Source organism: Lepisosteus platostomus, chromosome 18 (assembly GCF_059453375.1).
Source record: "Lepisosteus platostomus isolate fLepPlt1 chromosome 18, fLepPlt1.hap1, whole genome shotgun sequence".
Lineage (NCBI taxonomy): Eukaryota > Metazoa > Chordata > Actinopteri > Semionotiformes > Lepisosteidae > Lepisosteus > Lepisosteus platostomus.
In genome coordinates, this window is record NC_142628.1 from 9,278,066 (window position 1) to 9,294,979 (window position 16,914).

Here is a 16,914-nt window from a genome sequence, read left to right on the forward strand (position 1 = left end):
ACTGTTTGGAACATAAATTATTAAACAGCATGATCCTTCTGAAGTGCAAAGCAGAGACATACTGTGTGCTCTTTGAACATTTTCTATAACTTAGTCACAAAAGAGCAGTAAACCTCCTTTTTGTCCTGAAAACACATTTTGTGCAAAAAGAACAACCTCCTGTGGATTTATTTTTCCATTTAAATCTGCTCCTTGAAAAAAAAAAGCATTTTTTTTTAATTCTGTGGTCTTTATCTTGTCCAGTCCCATCTGTGTTTGTGTAACCATTTTATTTTCATGCGAATGGCCTACTGCTTGTTTGTGTTGGTTAAACAAATAAATTCAGGCCAAGCACTGGGTTACAAGTGTACAAAAATTGTCTTTAGGTAAAGTTCCTCAGATTTCCTTTCTGGAAAGAAAATTACCTACCTCCTTTGGTAAAAAAAAAATAGTTGTTACATTTCAAGTTCTAGGATTCAATCAAGATGTATTTGTGCATTTATTATGCATTCTTGTCATTCATTGGAAATTGCTGCACCAAAATGTAAGCTCTTGTATATTTTGGGTAGCTGTACCAGGGAAAATGGATATACAGTACAGTATAATTAATGTAGGTACTTTTATAATCTTGTCTATCAACTTCTTGAATACTCCTGAATGTGCTCTTAACTGAAATATCCCAGAAAATTCTATCCTCTCTAAACAAATGCCTCTAATTTACAGCTGTTAGTCACTCAACCCAGAACAAACCTGTATGTTTGATCACATATCTTCTAACCATAAGCAGCAGAGTTTTTTGTAGTGCTGTTGCCATATCTACCTGTGAAGCAAATATAATTTTGTGATTTGTTTTTTGTACTAAAAAACTAAAATAGACACATTCACACAATTATTTTTATTTGGATGTATCTAGTATAAAAAACAGATGTCATGGTGGCACAGTGATTAGCATTGCTGCCTTGTGGTACTGGAGCCCTGGGTTCAGTTCCTGGGGTGATATCTCTGTGGAGTTTGTATGGTGATGCTGTGCTTGTGTGGGTTTCCTCCCACAGTCCAAAGACATACTGGTGGGTTAATTAGCTTCTGGGAAAAATTGTCCCTGGTGTGAATGCGTCATATTTGTGTCTGTGTGCTGGACTTAATTTGCTTTTATTCTGAAACAGAAAAATGTATGCAATTTATTGAACAATTGAACAAGCTGCCAAATAATCCATTCCTATTTTCATTGTTCTCCTTTTAGTTTTAGTAGAGCTGTTTGTTTTATTAATCTAATCCATACAGACTACTGGTTATAATTGTTTTTCTGAAAAAGAACAAAGAAACAATGTTTTCTGCTTTACCATGGAAATCCCTAGGTGATCACACAGTATAATGTAATAGTTACTGTGACTGCTGAATAAAAGGAGCATGTACTCATGCTGTGTGTTTTGCACACATCAAACAACAAAAAGAGTGCCTTTTATTTGTGTAAGTATGATTTGGGTCTAATAAGGAATAAATTGTTTCAGAACTTTACCATCCAATGTACATTACTGCTAAAACCCAATAGCTTTATCAGAGCCATGCGAGTTCTATATTAAGTAGATATTTATTCTATTAATATATTCTTAATAGAAGAATATTTTTCCATTAGCCCTTTGGGGATTTCAATTACCTAAAAGGAATGTGACTCCACAAGTCACCTGTGGTTATTGATATTTATACTGGATTTGTATTCCTTTAGAATCCTAAGGTTTAGTCTTCTTCAGAGGAATAACTTTCTCATTTTGTGTTTTAATCACTCACTATCTATTTAAAAGCTCTGTGGCTGCCTCTGTTCTGACACCTGATTATTTTGAATTCACATTTCAGGTGGAGACCTTTCAACAACTTTTCATAGAAGAGTTGGCTGGGTTTTCCTCACAAAGTGCACTGATGGTGATCAAATTATTGCTGTGAAATAAGCTTGAAAAGCAACATTTTCTTTTTTGTTGTATCTCCAACATTGATCCAAGTCTTGATCTAGAGAAAACATTTTATCGATGTAGATTTTCTTTCACTTTGAAAGAAGTGATTGCACTGTTATGGGAAGAAAGACAGACCTTTGTTTTCAGACCATTCATATAAAAGTAGCTCAGGTGGGTAGCTGCGTCAGCATGGGTAGGCTGCAAAGGAACAAGTTATAGGTTTATTCCATGCTGAAAAGAGAAGAAAGAAAACGCAACGTTCTTTGGGTCTGGCCCCATAGCCATAATGTTGTGTTTTCTTTCTTCTCTTTTCAGCATGAAATAAACCTTTAACTTGTTCCTTTGCATTTATATAATAAGCCTTCTAACTTTGTAAAACCACTTTAAATATGTTTTCCCATCGATGAATAACAAAGGTTTACAACTGAAGCCTCCTTAACAAATTTGAGCATGAATGATCACAATCTGCAATTGGAAGGTGTTTGGTCATTGTAGAATTGTAAACATGCCACACTGTCAGTCTCAAAAGTAAGTCTTCTTGGTGGAGTTTTCCAGATCAAGAGAGAGTCTTCCACATGCAGTGAACTAGCAGTTATCCTCAGTGCAACATTCTCAGGCACTCCAAAACACAAAGATTTTTTTTTTTTAGAAAAATGTATTAGGAACATTTTAAAGACCATATTACATACTAGTTCTATAAATAGCCACAGTACATTTTACTAGCGTTTATATCATACAATTTCACTGATTTCAAAACATTAACAGAAAGAGTTAATGAGAATTTCCTGCCAAAATGAAATCATGCATTATATTCAAAGAAAGTCAATACAAATGAGACATTTGTTGATATAATTAATAATGTGCAATGCAGACACATTATCAGATGTATACCAACACTATGTTGAAAACATTTACTTTAAGATGTAATGCTTCACAGAAATTAGAACGACTTTGTTAGTTTTAACTGTGTATAAAAAGGAAGGATGGCTACTCAACATGCAACTGAATCAATGTCCCCATGCAAAGGAAACTCATGTAGGCATAGAAACATTTGCGTTCAAGTTTTCTCATGTGTATACATTTAAGATGAACACTTAATTCGATACAGAATCTTCCTCTCTGCAGTTGTCGACATCCAGATGTCGGATATCCAACATCCATTGTATTCCCTGCGGTGACTGTGGCCTGTCCTCTTATGGGGAAGGAGGAGCCTTCAAAGAATTGCAGGAACCAGCTTGACTTCCACTTGTTGGTGCTTGTCCTACCCACTGAAAACAAGAAATTGCTTTGATTACTTCAGAAGACGTTGACGCATCTAATGAAACTGCTTTGCAGAATTAAATGAAAACAGGGCCTTGAAAAACTGAACATAAATACTAAGTTCAGGAATACCAAAGTGATTTATTGGGAAGAGACACACCCTACACAGATGAAAAGCTTTCCTAGTACAAAGAGGACAATTAATAGGTGTCTTTCTTATCCATGTCTGTTGTATGTAGTTTTCTTATGTTGAAAATGGATGATCCATAAAGCAATGAAAAATTAAGATAATTTGAAGTTGAGAAGTGGCTATACTGAAAGCTATACTGATTTATTTATGTAGACATATAAAGCTATTTTTAAAAGTTTTGTTCTGTTAAACTCCCAAATGCATTAAGCCACAGCTGCAACCTCAGACAATCTGATGACACTGCTTCCCTTTTTTACAGTACCTTTTCCTGCAAGTTAGAACATTTATTTTTAGACATTTTTTTCCAATGATTCTAAAACTTGAAACTTGAAAATCAGTTTTCCAAACTGTTCCAGTACTGAAACAGACCCTGTCTAAGTGCAAACATTCAAATACAATTGTGATTAAAATCAAATGAAAAAATACTTTAATGCTGCTTTAATGGGTAACTTAATGTTAGCAAGTGTAGCCTTGACTAAACTGGCCAGGGATGTGGTTTTTTAAATAATAGATGAGGAGCATGATCTCTGAGGGTTGCTGTGGCTTAAACGAACATTTCAAGCTAGTGAAGCATGCTCAGCATCAGACAAATGGAATGAAATCACTGCTTCTCTCTCTTATCTGCTGAGTAGGAACAGAGTTTAAATGCTAAATTTAAAAATCCATTTTAAATAGCATTGGCTTTCTTTTTTTAATATTAGTGATTTATACTGAATTGTGCTCATGCTTAAGCAATTACATGGGATGCTATATGCTAAATTATATATAATATATGCTTATTATATTTTATAATAATAATATAATATTTTTTGAGTTGCAATATAATTAATGTATGATAATGTGGTAGAACGATTTATAGTTGATCTTCATAAGCAATACTAGCATATAATTTTTTACAGTTCTGTTGTAGATTGTAATCTATACTAATTTAAACATATTTCATATTTCAGATTAAGTCTTTATAGTGATCCATAATATATTAAAGCATAAGTGAGATTATCATGAAAAATGACTTTGGTAAATTAAGTACTGTATATAATTTTCATTAGGCAGTAGTCTTTCATCAGTGATGGTACTCTGAAAAGTTTTTTAATTGTATTAATAAGGGTGTGCATACTGTATGTGTAGTGGTGGTTTGAGTACAATTACAGACCAATATCTCTACGGAATTATTACAACAACATGGAACTCTTCGACTGCAATCATTGCTGAATTAGCCATGTGTTGAATACTGACAGTTTACCCAAATGTTATCTGTAATTGAGGCTGTATAATTGTTTCTAGAAAAATAATAATACATTGACTATATATAAGGGTCAACAGGGCAAAGTAGGCGAATAATGTTTTGTTTTTTTAATGGAAAACTTTTACATGAAGGAACTGGAGATCTTAACATTGTACAGTATGTTTTGAGAATTCTTAACAATGTGGGATTTCATTCTAGGCCTGAAAATTTAGAAAAAGTTGACTTCTCTGTCCCATATTTAGAAATGATCAAATAAAACACCATTACCCAGACTGATGGTCAGTTAGTCTGTTTAGGAGTAAAAGGTTTATTCAAATTAGAGGATATCTATCATATGTATTTTGATCTACTTTAAAGTAAAGCTGGCATTTCAATACAGTTTGTTGTGCAACGTGCGCACATGGATATAAAGTAAAAAATATACCTCGACCAGGGGGTGCCAGTGGGCTATAGGTTTTCTAGGGTATGTCAGCATTTCATTCCAATGGTCACGACCCAGGCTGTCTGCATCGTTGCCCACTCGACATATGCCGATAACCTCGTTGTGACCTACACTGTGAAAACGGGGCATAATATTTTTTTCTTGAAAAATACTGTCAATATTTACAAAAAACCTAATGACACTTCCCTTAAATGTAGAATAACTAGTGGAATAACAGTTATAATATTCAGTACCTCATGTAATTTCACACAAAAAAAAATCCAAACAAATGCACTTTATCTAAATGTTTGTTAAACTTTATCTGCAACCTTTTCCTGTTTCATTTTTGTCTTGTTTAACATGATTAAATCAACAGTGCTATTTCTTCTTATTTCAGTAACCCAATCATGACAAAAACTGCTGTCAATTTAAAATATACAGTAGCACTTAGATTGTAATATTTAGACTGTCAAGAATTTTGCTGAAGAGATGTAATGAGAGATTACTTTTGAGGGAAATACTATACCACATTTCTAAAATGAAGGTGACCCTTGAGTCAGTCATTCACTCTTTTCTTATTTTTTTTTACTTTTTTGTGTATTTGTAGTTTTTTTTAAGCCATGCAAAAATAAGGCATGAATCTCACCGGTCATAGTCCATTACCGCTATCAAAAGGCTAACTTGGTCTATGTTTTCTGGAGGAACATCAAAAACTATGGCTTCATTGTAGACAGGGTTTAATGTGTTCCTTTTTGTAGATGTTTTCCTTTTCTTTAATCTCCGCCCTTCACACATGAGAGAAACCTTTACATAAGGATCTGGAAATAAACAAAAAATTTTTACCCTGGAGACAACAAACAGTTGTGGTAGTACAGTCAAGAACCAGCCCTGAACACTTAACTTATTATTCATAAAAAATATATATATATATATTGACAATATAAAAATACTTAAATTTAAAGTACATGACTTTTTATTTTCATTACTGATTTTTTTTATAGTTTGTCAAAATAATGTTAAACTCTATTTTAATTATGAAATATACCAAATTAATAATCTTTCCACCAGGGACCAACAGTAATTTTTTATACTCTCAAGTACTCTCTTTTAAATATAGTACTGATATACAATATCAGTTTAGTCTGTGGAAACGTCTTTGACCCATCCAGGATATCTTCCAGAACTTAATTGTAAGGGGACATTACAAACACTAGCTGTTGCATCTTACACGCTACATGTAACACAACCACACAGGATAACTGTTTTGAGAATTTTATCGGTTGTCTGCTTTTTATTTTGCTTACAATGTCATGTTGCCATAAGCTTCAATGTGTACTATTTTTCTATTTATGAATGAAAAAATATGCATATCCCAGCAAATCAGGATCAGAACAAATGATTCACTCAACACCAATGGTCATTGCATTATTATGTGACTATAGGAAATGAATGTGTAGCAGCTCTTCAAGTCTTATATTTAGTACCTATACCTCGATATTAAAGGCATCCCGTGGACTTATCTTTGTTCACTCTCTTTTATCTATATGCAGTTATAATGCCAACTATTCTAAAATCAATGAACATCCACCAAAAAGATCACGTAATCTCCTTGCTGTATCTTTGATTTGCATTTCAATTAGTTAAACTTACCTATGGTACAAAACAAGAAATGGTTCCAGAAATGATAATTAAGAATACTTTCTCACCCGATGCACCAGTAATGTCCATGGCTTTCAGATTTCTTGCTTTTATTATAGTTATAGTTAATCTTCCAGCAGTTGGAAGATAACACAGCGAAAACATAAGATCCCCAAGGTCCACATTATCCTGTAATAGAAAGTAAGAAGCATGAGAATGAAAGGCCATTATTGGGAAGAAAAACTGTACTTCATTTTTTTTTAATTCACACTGTTAAAAAGGGAAAGGATAACTGGTAATTCTGAAACCCCTTCAAAGATGTTTTATAATGAATACATTTGAAATGTAAATCACATTCTTGGAAATCCTCTTCTTCCATCTGAAGATTCTGTGAAATCACAAGAGCCACCTTCTCTTTCACATAAACTGGCGACATCTCCAGAGGGAATCCAATTATCACCATTCTTAAAATAAAATCTCTTAGAGATGTTGCATTTTAACTATACAGCACTGTGAATATATCTGAAATAGCTTGTAACCAGCTCTCACACCATACAATACTAAGAACTATGTTTTAAGATATGCTTCTTTTCTTGTAAAAAATCTCAGATGTCTTTTAAGTGAAGTACTGAACCCATTATACTGTTTGATAATATACTCATATTACAAAGGAATAATACAATGTCTGGAAAAATACAGTATACGATCTTTGCTATATCATTAAATAGGCTCTGAACTGAAGTTTGATTTATAATAATCAAATGTAACTTTACTAAAGTGGATTAGCAATTACTGTATGTTATATGCAGCCTTGTATTGATTTATAAGATGTTTCTTGCGTTTGTAACCATTAAAACACAATATATACACAGTACATGGTCACAATATTTAAGCCCAGTAAAAATTGTCTGTGACAAACAACCTAATTGTATCTCTCCTGGCGAAAGAACAGTCTGATCAAATAGCTTTTTTTTTTCCTATGAGCTGGCACAGACATGCCTGAGGTCTCTTATTGCTGAAAATAGAATTTTACAGATCATGAGAAAAGGTCAGACTTGTACTCCACAGGGATTTGGTTATTATGGAGCGAGGTTACATTTGACAATTTGAGACAAATAAAGTAGATGTATGAGCCTAGCATCTACTGAACACCTTTCTCATTCATTCTGTAATATTTATATAAACCCTGAAATGGTTTTCCATTAATCAGACATTTAAACCAATACATAATGCCTTAAGAACGTAGGTATCACACAAGGGGACGCAATTAAGCTCATCTTGTTCATTTGCTTCATAGTTGCTTATCGATCACTGGGTCTCATCCAGCTTTTCTTGAAGGATCACAGGGGATTGACTTCAATCAATTTAAAAGCACCTTAAAATGTGTATATTTTAGCATGTTTATCATCTTTTGCTTTCATTTATGTGATAGTGGAAGCATGAATTACAAAAAAAAAACAATTTGTTCATCAGAATCCGAGATTAGTTTGACACAGATACATAAGCACAGCTTCCCATTTCTCTCAGTTATTGAGTCCATCTACTGTATAATCCCGATTCATAGCACATTTACATAAGGGGATGGATTTTATGGGAAAGAGATATTAAATGATTAAAATTAGGGCCTTAAATTTAGCCATACTCTCAAGTAAGGAATATTATGTTGTAAGCATTTTTAAAATGCATAAAAAATATATTAATATATTTTCAATTATTTATTAAAAGATTTCTAATTTTCCTCCTCAATTATAAACGCTTTACATTTTTGTACTATGATCAGCTGTTGAATCATAGGGAGGCCTAGGCTAATTTTTAAAATTATGGACATACTTACTACAGACATTCCAGGCAATTGTTTTAGTGCTGCCAAGAAATCGGAATACAGTATCCTCTAACTTTACAAAAATAGAAGACACTCATAAAAGTTGTAAAACCATTAGGTGATCCTGCTTATGATATATTTTGAGGCTAATGCAGTATGAATGGTCAAGACTTTAATAACCAAAGAGTGTTCATTTAGACCTCTATTCAGAATGCATTTCAATTTAATCAAATAAGGAATGGATTCATGGATGAAATGAGCATCACATCAAATTTCTTCAATGAGAAAAGACAGACAGCTCCTGACATCCGAGTTCCCATTATGAGCCTATGATTCAAACATATCACATTCAAATCGTTTTGTCACATGCAGGTGAAAGTTTCTTCAGTGGATGTTTTCATACTGTAGAAATAGTAATGAAACCAGGGCTATTCAAGTAGGAGTTACGGTAACCTGCCACTGAGCAGCACCAATGCACTTAGCTTTTCACATGTTAAATGGAGGCTGGTCTGTGAAACCAGTTCCTCTTAGGCCGATAATGAAATTACCCACATCCATTTCCCAACTATAGGATGACAGTTACCTCCATTTTCATGAGCACTTAAACCAAGTCACTGGTAACATTATGGACAAAGTAGGCCATGTGTGTTATGGTCAATCAAATTACTGTTAAGCAGTGAGATTCAATATGCCTAGGAGAAAATGGAAGCAGTCAGTTATATAACACCTTCCCTGAAGGCTAATTTACTTTGTAGAGAAACTTAAAATAGAGAAGACCCTGAGCATCGTTTTTTTGGTCAAGATGAGTAATGAAATATTTTTTGAGTGATTTCTCAACATGAATAGTCCATTAGGCATGGTACAACTTAAAAGCAATATATTGTGTGTGTGTGTGTATATATATGTAAAAAAACATATACACCAGTACTGATGCAATATTTATTTCCTTTCAGAAAGTTATCTATTTTATAAATTAGTAATACTTGTGAATGTGCAAATTTAAAAACCTTGAAGATAATGACGAAGTCCTGGCAAGATGATTGTTTTTCTAAATTATTTACAGAAAAAAAATTCAATGCACCCTAATTTAATTCTCTCATAAAATAAAATAAAAATATTGATGGTACAGAAACCTCATCTTAAAAGGTCTTTTTTTTGCACTTCTGTTCTATGATTCCAAATACAATACATAGAAGATTGTCAAGCCTTGCACTGTTTACATTGTTTTGTGCCATTTCTGTGGAGGTCATGGGAAAATTCACAATGTGTTTCTTAACAGAGCTTATTTTCCAGCTTTGAGACGTCTCTTTACAATTGCCAATCAACCGTAACATAATTGCCTACAAGATTTATCAATGAGCAAAAAAGTCTCCAAAACCCACAAAAATTGGAGACTGTTCATTGTAAAAAAAACATAAATGTAGATTAATACTACCTGCTTATAATGAAATAACATTGCACATTTGCATATTACTCTAAATGGTGGATGGAATGCATTGGCTTTGGTAAAGAAAAACAACTGCTTTATATAAATTAATATAAATTATTGTCTCTCTCATCATTTTACTTTTTAAAAAAGCTACTTTTTTTGGAAATTTGAGAACATATTGTGGTTACCAATGTGTACATGCCAATTTCATTCCTACCAAACTGCTATTTTTAATAGGAGACAAAATACTTTTTATGTGAGTAATTCTGTAAAAATGGTTTTAAAGCAAAATCCTAAAATTGGATTGCACTCGAGGAGGTTATTTAAAGTCTTCGCTCCCCTTCGATGTTTTTTCATTTTATTGTTTTACAATATGGAATCATAATGTATTTAATTGGGATTTTTTTTGCAATTGATTAATACAGAGCACTCTCTAATGTCAAAGTGAAAACAAAAATCGACTGATCCTCCTAATTAGAAATATAAATCAGAAAATAAATGATTGCAGTTATATTCTATCTTCACAAGTCTTCCAGGCCCTGATGCAGCTAAGCATCATCATAGCACGATGGAACAAGTAATAGGTTTATTCCATGCTGAAAAGAGCATGGAATAAACCTATTACTTGTTCGTTTGTGGACTACGCATGCTAAAGCAGCTACCCACCTGAACTATCATAGCACGATGCTGACAACACCATGTTTTGCAGTAGGGATGTTGTTAAGATGGTGTGCTGTGCTTGCACCAACCGTAGCACTTATTATTAAGGCCAAAAAGTATATTTTGGTCTCATCAGACCAGAGAATCTCTTTCACTTGATCTCAGATACCTTCTCTGGCATACCTTCTGGCAAACTGATGTGAGTTTTTTTCCAGTCTCCTATGAAACTTATACTTGTGAAGCAGTCACAGTCCTCTTGGTGGCCTTCCTGACTCGAGCCCTTCTCGTCCATATACCCAGTTTTTGAGTATACCCTGTTCTATACAGATTCATATTTATGCCATATTTTCTCCATTTATTTATAATGGCCTTTTTACTGTGCTTTGGGGGATATTCAATGCCTTGGAAATTTTCTTATACTCTTTCTCTGGTGCTTTTCAATGAATCTGTCCAGAATTTGCTTTGAAAGTTCAATTGTCTCCCTGATGTAGTTTTTGTTGGGAGCTGTATTAATCAACTGCATGACCTCCCAGAGATATAGCAGGAGTATTTAACCTGAACTCATGTGAAATACCATAATACTACATAATCAACACAAAAACCATAGTGTTTTGTGTCAATTAATGGCCGAAAAACCACTTGTAACACATTATCAAAAGTGTTACTATATGTAAGCATAGCCACTGTTTTTAAATAATCACAATCAGATACATGTAATATATTATTTTCCTTTTATCCACTAACTGGCTATATAATAATCATAGCCTTTATTTTAAAAGGTAAATAAGTATATATATAATAGTCAATTAAATAAGTGTATTTTTGTGAGCATCAGCACACCTGTATATACAGAGAACCCTAAGTATGGTAAAAAATCAAGGTTTCTCTGTATTCTCCTTGGCTACATTTGGAGAATCAAAGGTTACATGTAAATGTTTGCACAAAATGTATGTGGTGTTGTTATACAGCATTACAATTTTTAATCTTCTGGGGATGTAAATAATACTGTAAAACAGCATAATATTGATTATTAAGCAATTTTATAGTAATAAATAAATCTTTAGCTTACTGTTCCTGCATACTGTAGTCACATTTTTGCAAAAAACAGTTTTTTTTGCCCTTTGCTAACTATTAAGTTATGATAAAAAAAGTATGCTGTTCAAAGAATTCATAAGACAAGTTGTATTTACTTTGCATCTAATTTTTTTAGGTAATATTTATTTTTTTACTGACTGAGGAGGAGGTGACATGGAGGTGACAGAATTATGCTTGAAAAAATATTGCACATTGTCATACATATACTATTTGCTAAATATAGTACAACCCACTGTGTATACTACATTATATGCAACCAAAAAGAGCTACTTTAGGAGCATACCTTCTGTGAGTCAACTTAATGCTGTTGAGTTTCCAAAATGATTTTAATTTCCATATCTTAAACCTCTCTTGAATGAGGAGAGTTATTTCTGCATACATACTGTATATAAACAGAACTGCAATTCCTTTGGGCCATCTTGGCTATTTCTCCATTTTAAACTTTCAGTTGTGTTAAAAAATATCCTCCCCAGGTTTTTAGAAGTTATATTTTACAAAAGAAAACTCTTGCTTATCCTTGTGAACACAAACTCCCTTCAACTAGTTACTAACACAGATGACACTATTTAATGTGACAAAAAAGAAAAAGAAAATAAGAATTACATTAATGTTTAAATGTTTAAGAAGACACATTTGATAATGTATGTTACCTGACACCTGAAGACTAAAACTTTCCTTCAATCAGTTGTATTAATCTGCTTCTTCAAATTTCTCTTCTCATCCATTATACAGTGCTTTGTGTTTTGTCCATTATTAAAATCCATTATTATACATGACCTGTGTGGTGTATGAGGAGATTTTGAAAATCTTTGACAAATGTTTTTGAGGACATCTGATTTGGTTGGTTATTTTCTTAATTACTTACCGAGATCAGAAATACAAAACAAGAAAAAGGTTACAGTGTATTGATTGATCTGAAAAACACAACAGTTTGAAGATCAGTATAAAATATCTTAATAGGATACTTAGGGGAACAGAAACTGTAAAATCAGATGTACAAGTTTCCCTTGATACTAATGAATAAGAAAAAACAGGATAAACAAAACAATTACTTGTTCTATTGAGGATGAATGATTGTGGGCCTAATTGGCATCCTTTATGGTTGTCTGCTTAATAAAAGGCTCCTCTCTTCTAGGTCCTCATTTATACCTTGTATAAGAAAACATCTTCACAAGAGCAGAGAAAGTGAAAGGCTGAATAATTTGATTCTTTTTCAAAGACAACTTCAAGCGCCACAAAGCCTAAAGATAAGCATGGAAATTGCGAAGTGAAAGTGGTAACTACCAAAGAAATTTATCTAGGACATCTGCAGACCAATGGGCAACCCAGTATTTTACATCCATGTGTTTTTTGCAGTCTTACAAAGACTGTAAACTTAAAAAGACTGTAAACATATTATAGTGCTGTAGTTGCTGACATCTTCCTTTGCAGCTGCCCTCAATGTGTATAGGCAGATTGATTGGAGGTATAGATCCTTTATATCTGTTTCTATTGAATCTGTTTTCCTTTTATAATATAGTGCTTACCTCTAGATATCCCTCTCTTACTGAGTGCCAGAAATGTGAGCTTTGCAATGAGGCTCATTAAATTATTTATCCATACTGTATAACCATGACAAACCTACTCATGTCCCATATGTCATTACTCAAGAGGGCTGTCCCAGTTCAGTGGCCTTAATGGGCTTCAGATGACCTAGAACCCAGGTCCCAGAATCGTAGTCCCTTCTCTGCTCTTTAATAAAACTTTGGGATCTCAGATGTGTGGAATTGATTTTTTATCTTTATGCCACAAAGAAAAATTCTGATAAAGGTGCAGTTCAACTGGTAGGATATTGGCCTTGTCAAGGAGATTAGTCTTTGATCTTGAGCAAGGTAAAAAGGTACAGCAGCATTTAACCTAGTTACTATTTAATTTCCTTTGCCGTGGAGAACTGGTGGCAAAAACGCATAAGGAGCCAAGCGCAATGCAAAAATAGAAGGAGAAAGATAGGTGTAATTGATGATACCTCATAGCTCTTTTGGTCTGCTTGTTTCTTCTCCTGTTTTTCAATTTAGTTTCCTAAGTATTGTCTCAGACATTTATCTTTTAATGTGATGTGTTAAACACCTATCCACATTCCTGTTGTATAGTACCAATATTAAATATGAAAATATATACACATTTAGATTACGGTACTTTATATACAAGTATTAAAACACCTTAATTTAAGAAAGCAAATACAAGCGAATGTTGATCAAAAGGTTTAAAAATATGTCTAAAATATTAGGAAGATAAATAATGGAAATTTAACAAACTGCAGTGGCAAGTTATTCTTGTTTTGGTGGATGGGGGGGGGATCAGTGTGGGAAGTAATAGTGGATTGCAGGACTCAAAGCAGTTTAAAACAGAATATAAGTCTTGGTTCTATATCATGTAGTCGAAACATAGTTTTCACTGCCATTTCAATTAAGGTCAGAGTTATGTATACTTCGGGATGGGCATTCATGAAATATTCACTGCTCTAAGTATACTTTCATGTCATTTTCTTTAAACTGAAGGCTTGAATCCAGGGACAGAAAGAATTGTGTGTGGGGGTGCTTCTGTAATGGAAAATATAGACTACGGAAAGTGGATGGGATATTGAAAGTACTGTATATTTCTTTGCTTGGACTAATGCTCTTTGAATTCTGGGTGTTCCCTTTACTAGATGAAATGTAAAAAATACTCAATCTGATATCATCATTAATTCCCTTTAAAGTGAAAAGTTGCATAGCAAAAATAAATCAAATATGTTAATTTGAGAGTTATATTGGTTACTGCATGTTGTACACTATAATTGCTGAAATGAAATTCAGTATTTCAGATGTGCAGTACACCTGCAGGGGAATATTAGGAGCATTTTATTATATGCAAATAAATGATTTCATGCTGTATAAATGAGTCCTATTGTCCTTTCCACAGGGGGAAAACAAATAACAAATTTTAGCCATAGTCAATCCAGAAAAGAACTTAACAGCAGAGAGAATACAAAACTTTTCTGATTCTGAAAATAGTCCACTGCATAATGTATGATTAAAAAAAAAAGCTTTCTATTGGAATGGCAGGAGACCTGATGGTAAATTAAGAAATTGACTTCATGATTGTGAATGAAAGAAGGCAGATATGCCATGGGTGCTATTATTAGCAATACAGCAGTGTTGGTGTTGCATACAGTAAGTTAATTTGTCAGCTAATAAGGATTAGCAAAAACAAGAAGGCACAGAGTTTGTTACAACAGAATGTTGATACAGATCCTGTTGGCATGAGTTTAAAATCACTGATGACATGTGGATTTCTGGTTATCTTATCTGTGTGCATCTTTCTGACTGTTAGGAGATGGTACAACTCTGCTTTGGTGCTTTATTGGGGTAGGTACAGTATAATATACAGATGACAGTATAGATTGTTGCATGCATCTAATGGGGGAACAGAAAATAATTCCCAGATGTAGTGAACAAAGGTTGTGGATGGTTATTTAATTCCCAGATGTGTAAAGGCATTTCTTTAGAAGAAGCATCTTAAAAGACTTGAATGGAAGACCCAGTCATCTGATCTAAACCCAATAGAACACTAAGAGGCATAGATTGAAAGTAAAACTGGAGGCAAAGCCACCAGCAAGAAAAAGTGGATTGAAATATCCTTCCTTATTTCTCCAGCCTTGCATTTCTGATTCATTGTGCAAGAAACACTGAAACAGACAGAGTCGATATAGCAAATAAAGGATAGGACAGATTAAATACAAATGGTGACCGATAAAATGCTAAATACTGAAATGACTACTAAATATATTTAACGTCCTTAATAAAACACCCATTTTCATTCAGCACTGATGAATAATTGCCACAAATATGTACTGTAGCTTCTCTTAATTAAACTGGGATTAGTGCAAAGCACTGTTATTTGAGAAAAAATCCCTTTCAATCATCATTGTTATTATTACTGCCTATGATTTCCTGTTTGTTTGTAGAGTTTAGGCTACAGTTTCTTTTCATCATAAGCTCCTGTATGGTCTTTGTGCACAGCTTTAAATTAATACCCAAGACAAAACTACAGTGGTATTGATCATAAAGCAAATAATATAACAATATGAGGCAGAGTTACCATGATAGAAGAATTTGTAAAAAAGAAAGATTGTCCCATTTCATGACTTCCAAAGCTAATTTATGCAATGCGATTTACAGCTGTTTCAGAAACCTCAGCTTCTTTTTCGAGTTGTGACATGTTTCGTTTTCTAATTACCTGACTCTTGTTTCTAACAGAAAGCTAGAGCCAGATATTACAGAAGGTCATTTTTCTTTTGTCTATCTTGATCTCTATTCTCTTTACTCAAGTCAAATTATGATTCCAAAAGCTGTCCCAGTGAGACCATTGATCAAGGAAGTCATTTTATTTTTAAGATGACTTAATCCTCATGGATTTCATACTTTTCTATACAGTATATATATTTCTGACATCTAAATTACTCTGTAGTAAAAGTATTTAATACATTGTTTTGAATATTTCCAAGTGTTCTGTCTTAAATTTGTAAATTTATTATGACCTTTCCTTTAATATTGATTTCCCTCAGCTGCCTTCGGTATTTTAATGTCCAAAATGTGATAGGTTAAATTATGCCAGTTCACTATGTGTGTGGCCCAAGTGTTCTGAACAAAGCTAGGGTTAAATACATATTTAAACTACTGTAATGTGTAGACTGTAGAGCCAAACAATACTTAAAATGTTTCAGGCTGCATGATTAATTTCACACTGCTCTACAATTACTGTATATGGTAAAAATGAGACTATGTGAGCTTAGCTGCTCTTTCAAGGTACTTGAATAACATACAGAGTTCAATTGAACTTGAACCTTGAAAAACCTTATCACATGGTTTATATCATATATGATGGATAATTTTATTTATTTCTCAATAAACAGAAGAAAAAGATTTTTGCTAGTTTTGTTTTTAAAGAAAGATATGATGAAGAGCATTTATTGCAGTGCTGGACATCCCTTGAATTGAAGGGAATTTTTCTGCGCAATTATAATGACTCTAGGGTAACCTCACCTGCGAGTTTGCTCTGTCTGTATGATAGGGTTTGTCTCGAGTGTTTGGACCAGAGTGTGGGCTGTGACATTAGCTACTATAACTGTGACCAGGCTTCCTTGAACATCACACAACTGGCTGAGCAATGCCAGGGTTTCCTCAGCTATTCCATACTGAGAGTGTATA

General features: G+C 33.4%; 1 protein-coding gene across 2 annotated transcripts in view; it reads right to left on the reverse strand.

The window, feature by feature from the left end:
* Nucleotides 1–2,399: 2,399 nt before the first annotated feature.
* Nucleotides 2,400–16,914, reverse strand: part of syt9b (synaptotagmin IXb) — a 36,503-nt gene continuing 21,988 nt past the window's right edge. Inside the window, exons 4-7 of one of the 2 annotated variants that reach the window (XR_015928151.1) lie at nucleotides 6,749–6,869; nucleotides 5,689–5,860; nucleotides 5,046–5,170; nucleotides 2,400–3,193 (exon numbers count right to left, since the gene is read on the reverse strand). Coding sequence is in view for 1 of the 2 variants with exons in the window: in XM_088611447.1 (XP_088467573.1) it covers nucleotides 3,119–3,193; nucleotides 5,046–5,175; nucleotides 5,689–5,860; nucleotides 6,749–6,869 (498 nt within the window). In the remaining variant the exon portion in view is untranslated. Of the gene's footprint in view, nucleotides 3,194–5,045; nucleotides 5,176–5,688; nucleotides 5,861–6,748; nucleotides 6,870–16,914 lie in introns of both variants that reach the window. The other variant, XM_088611447.1, reaches the window with a different exon arrangement.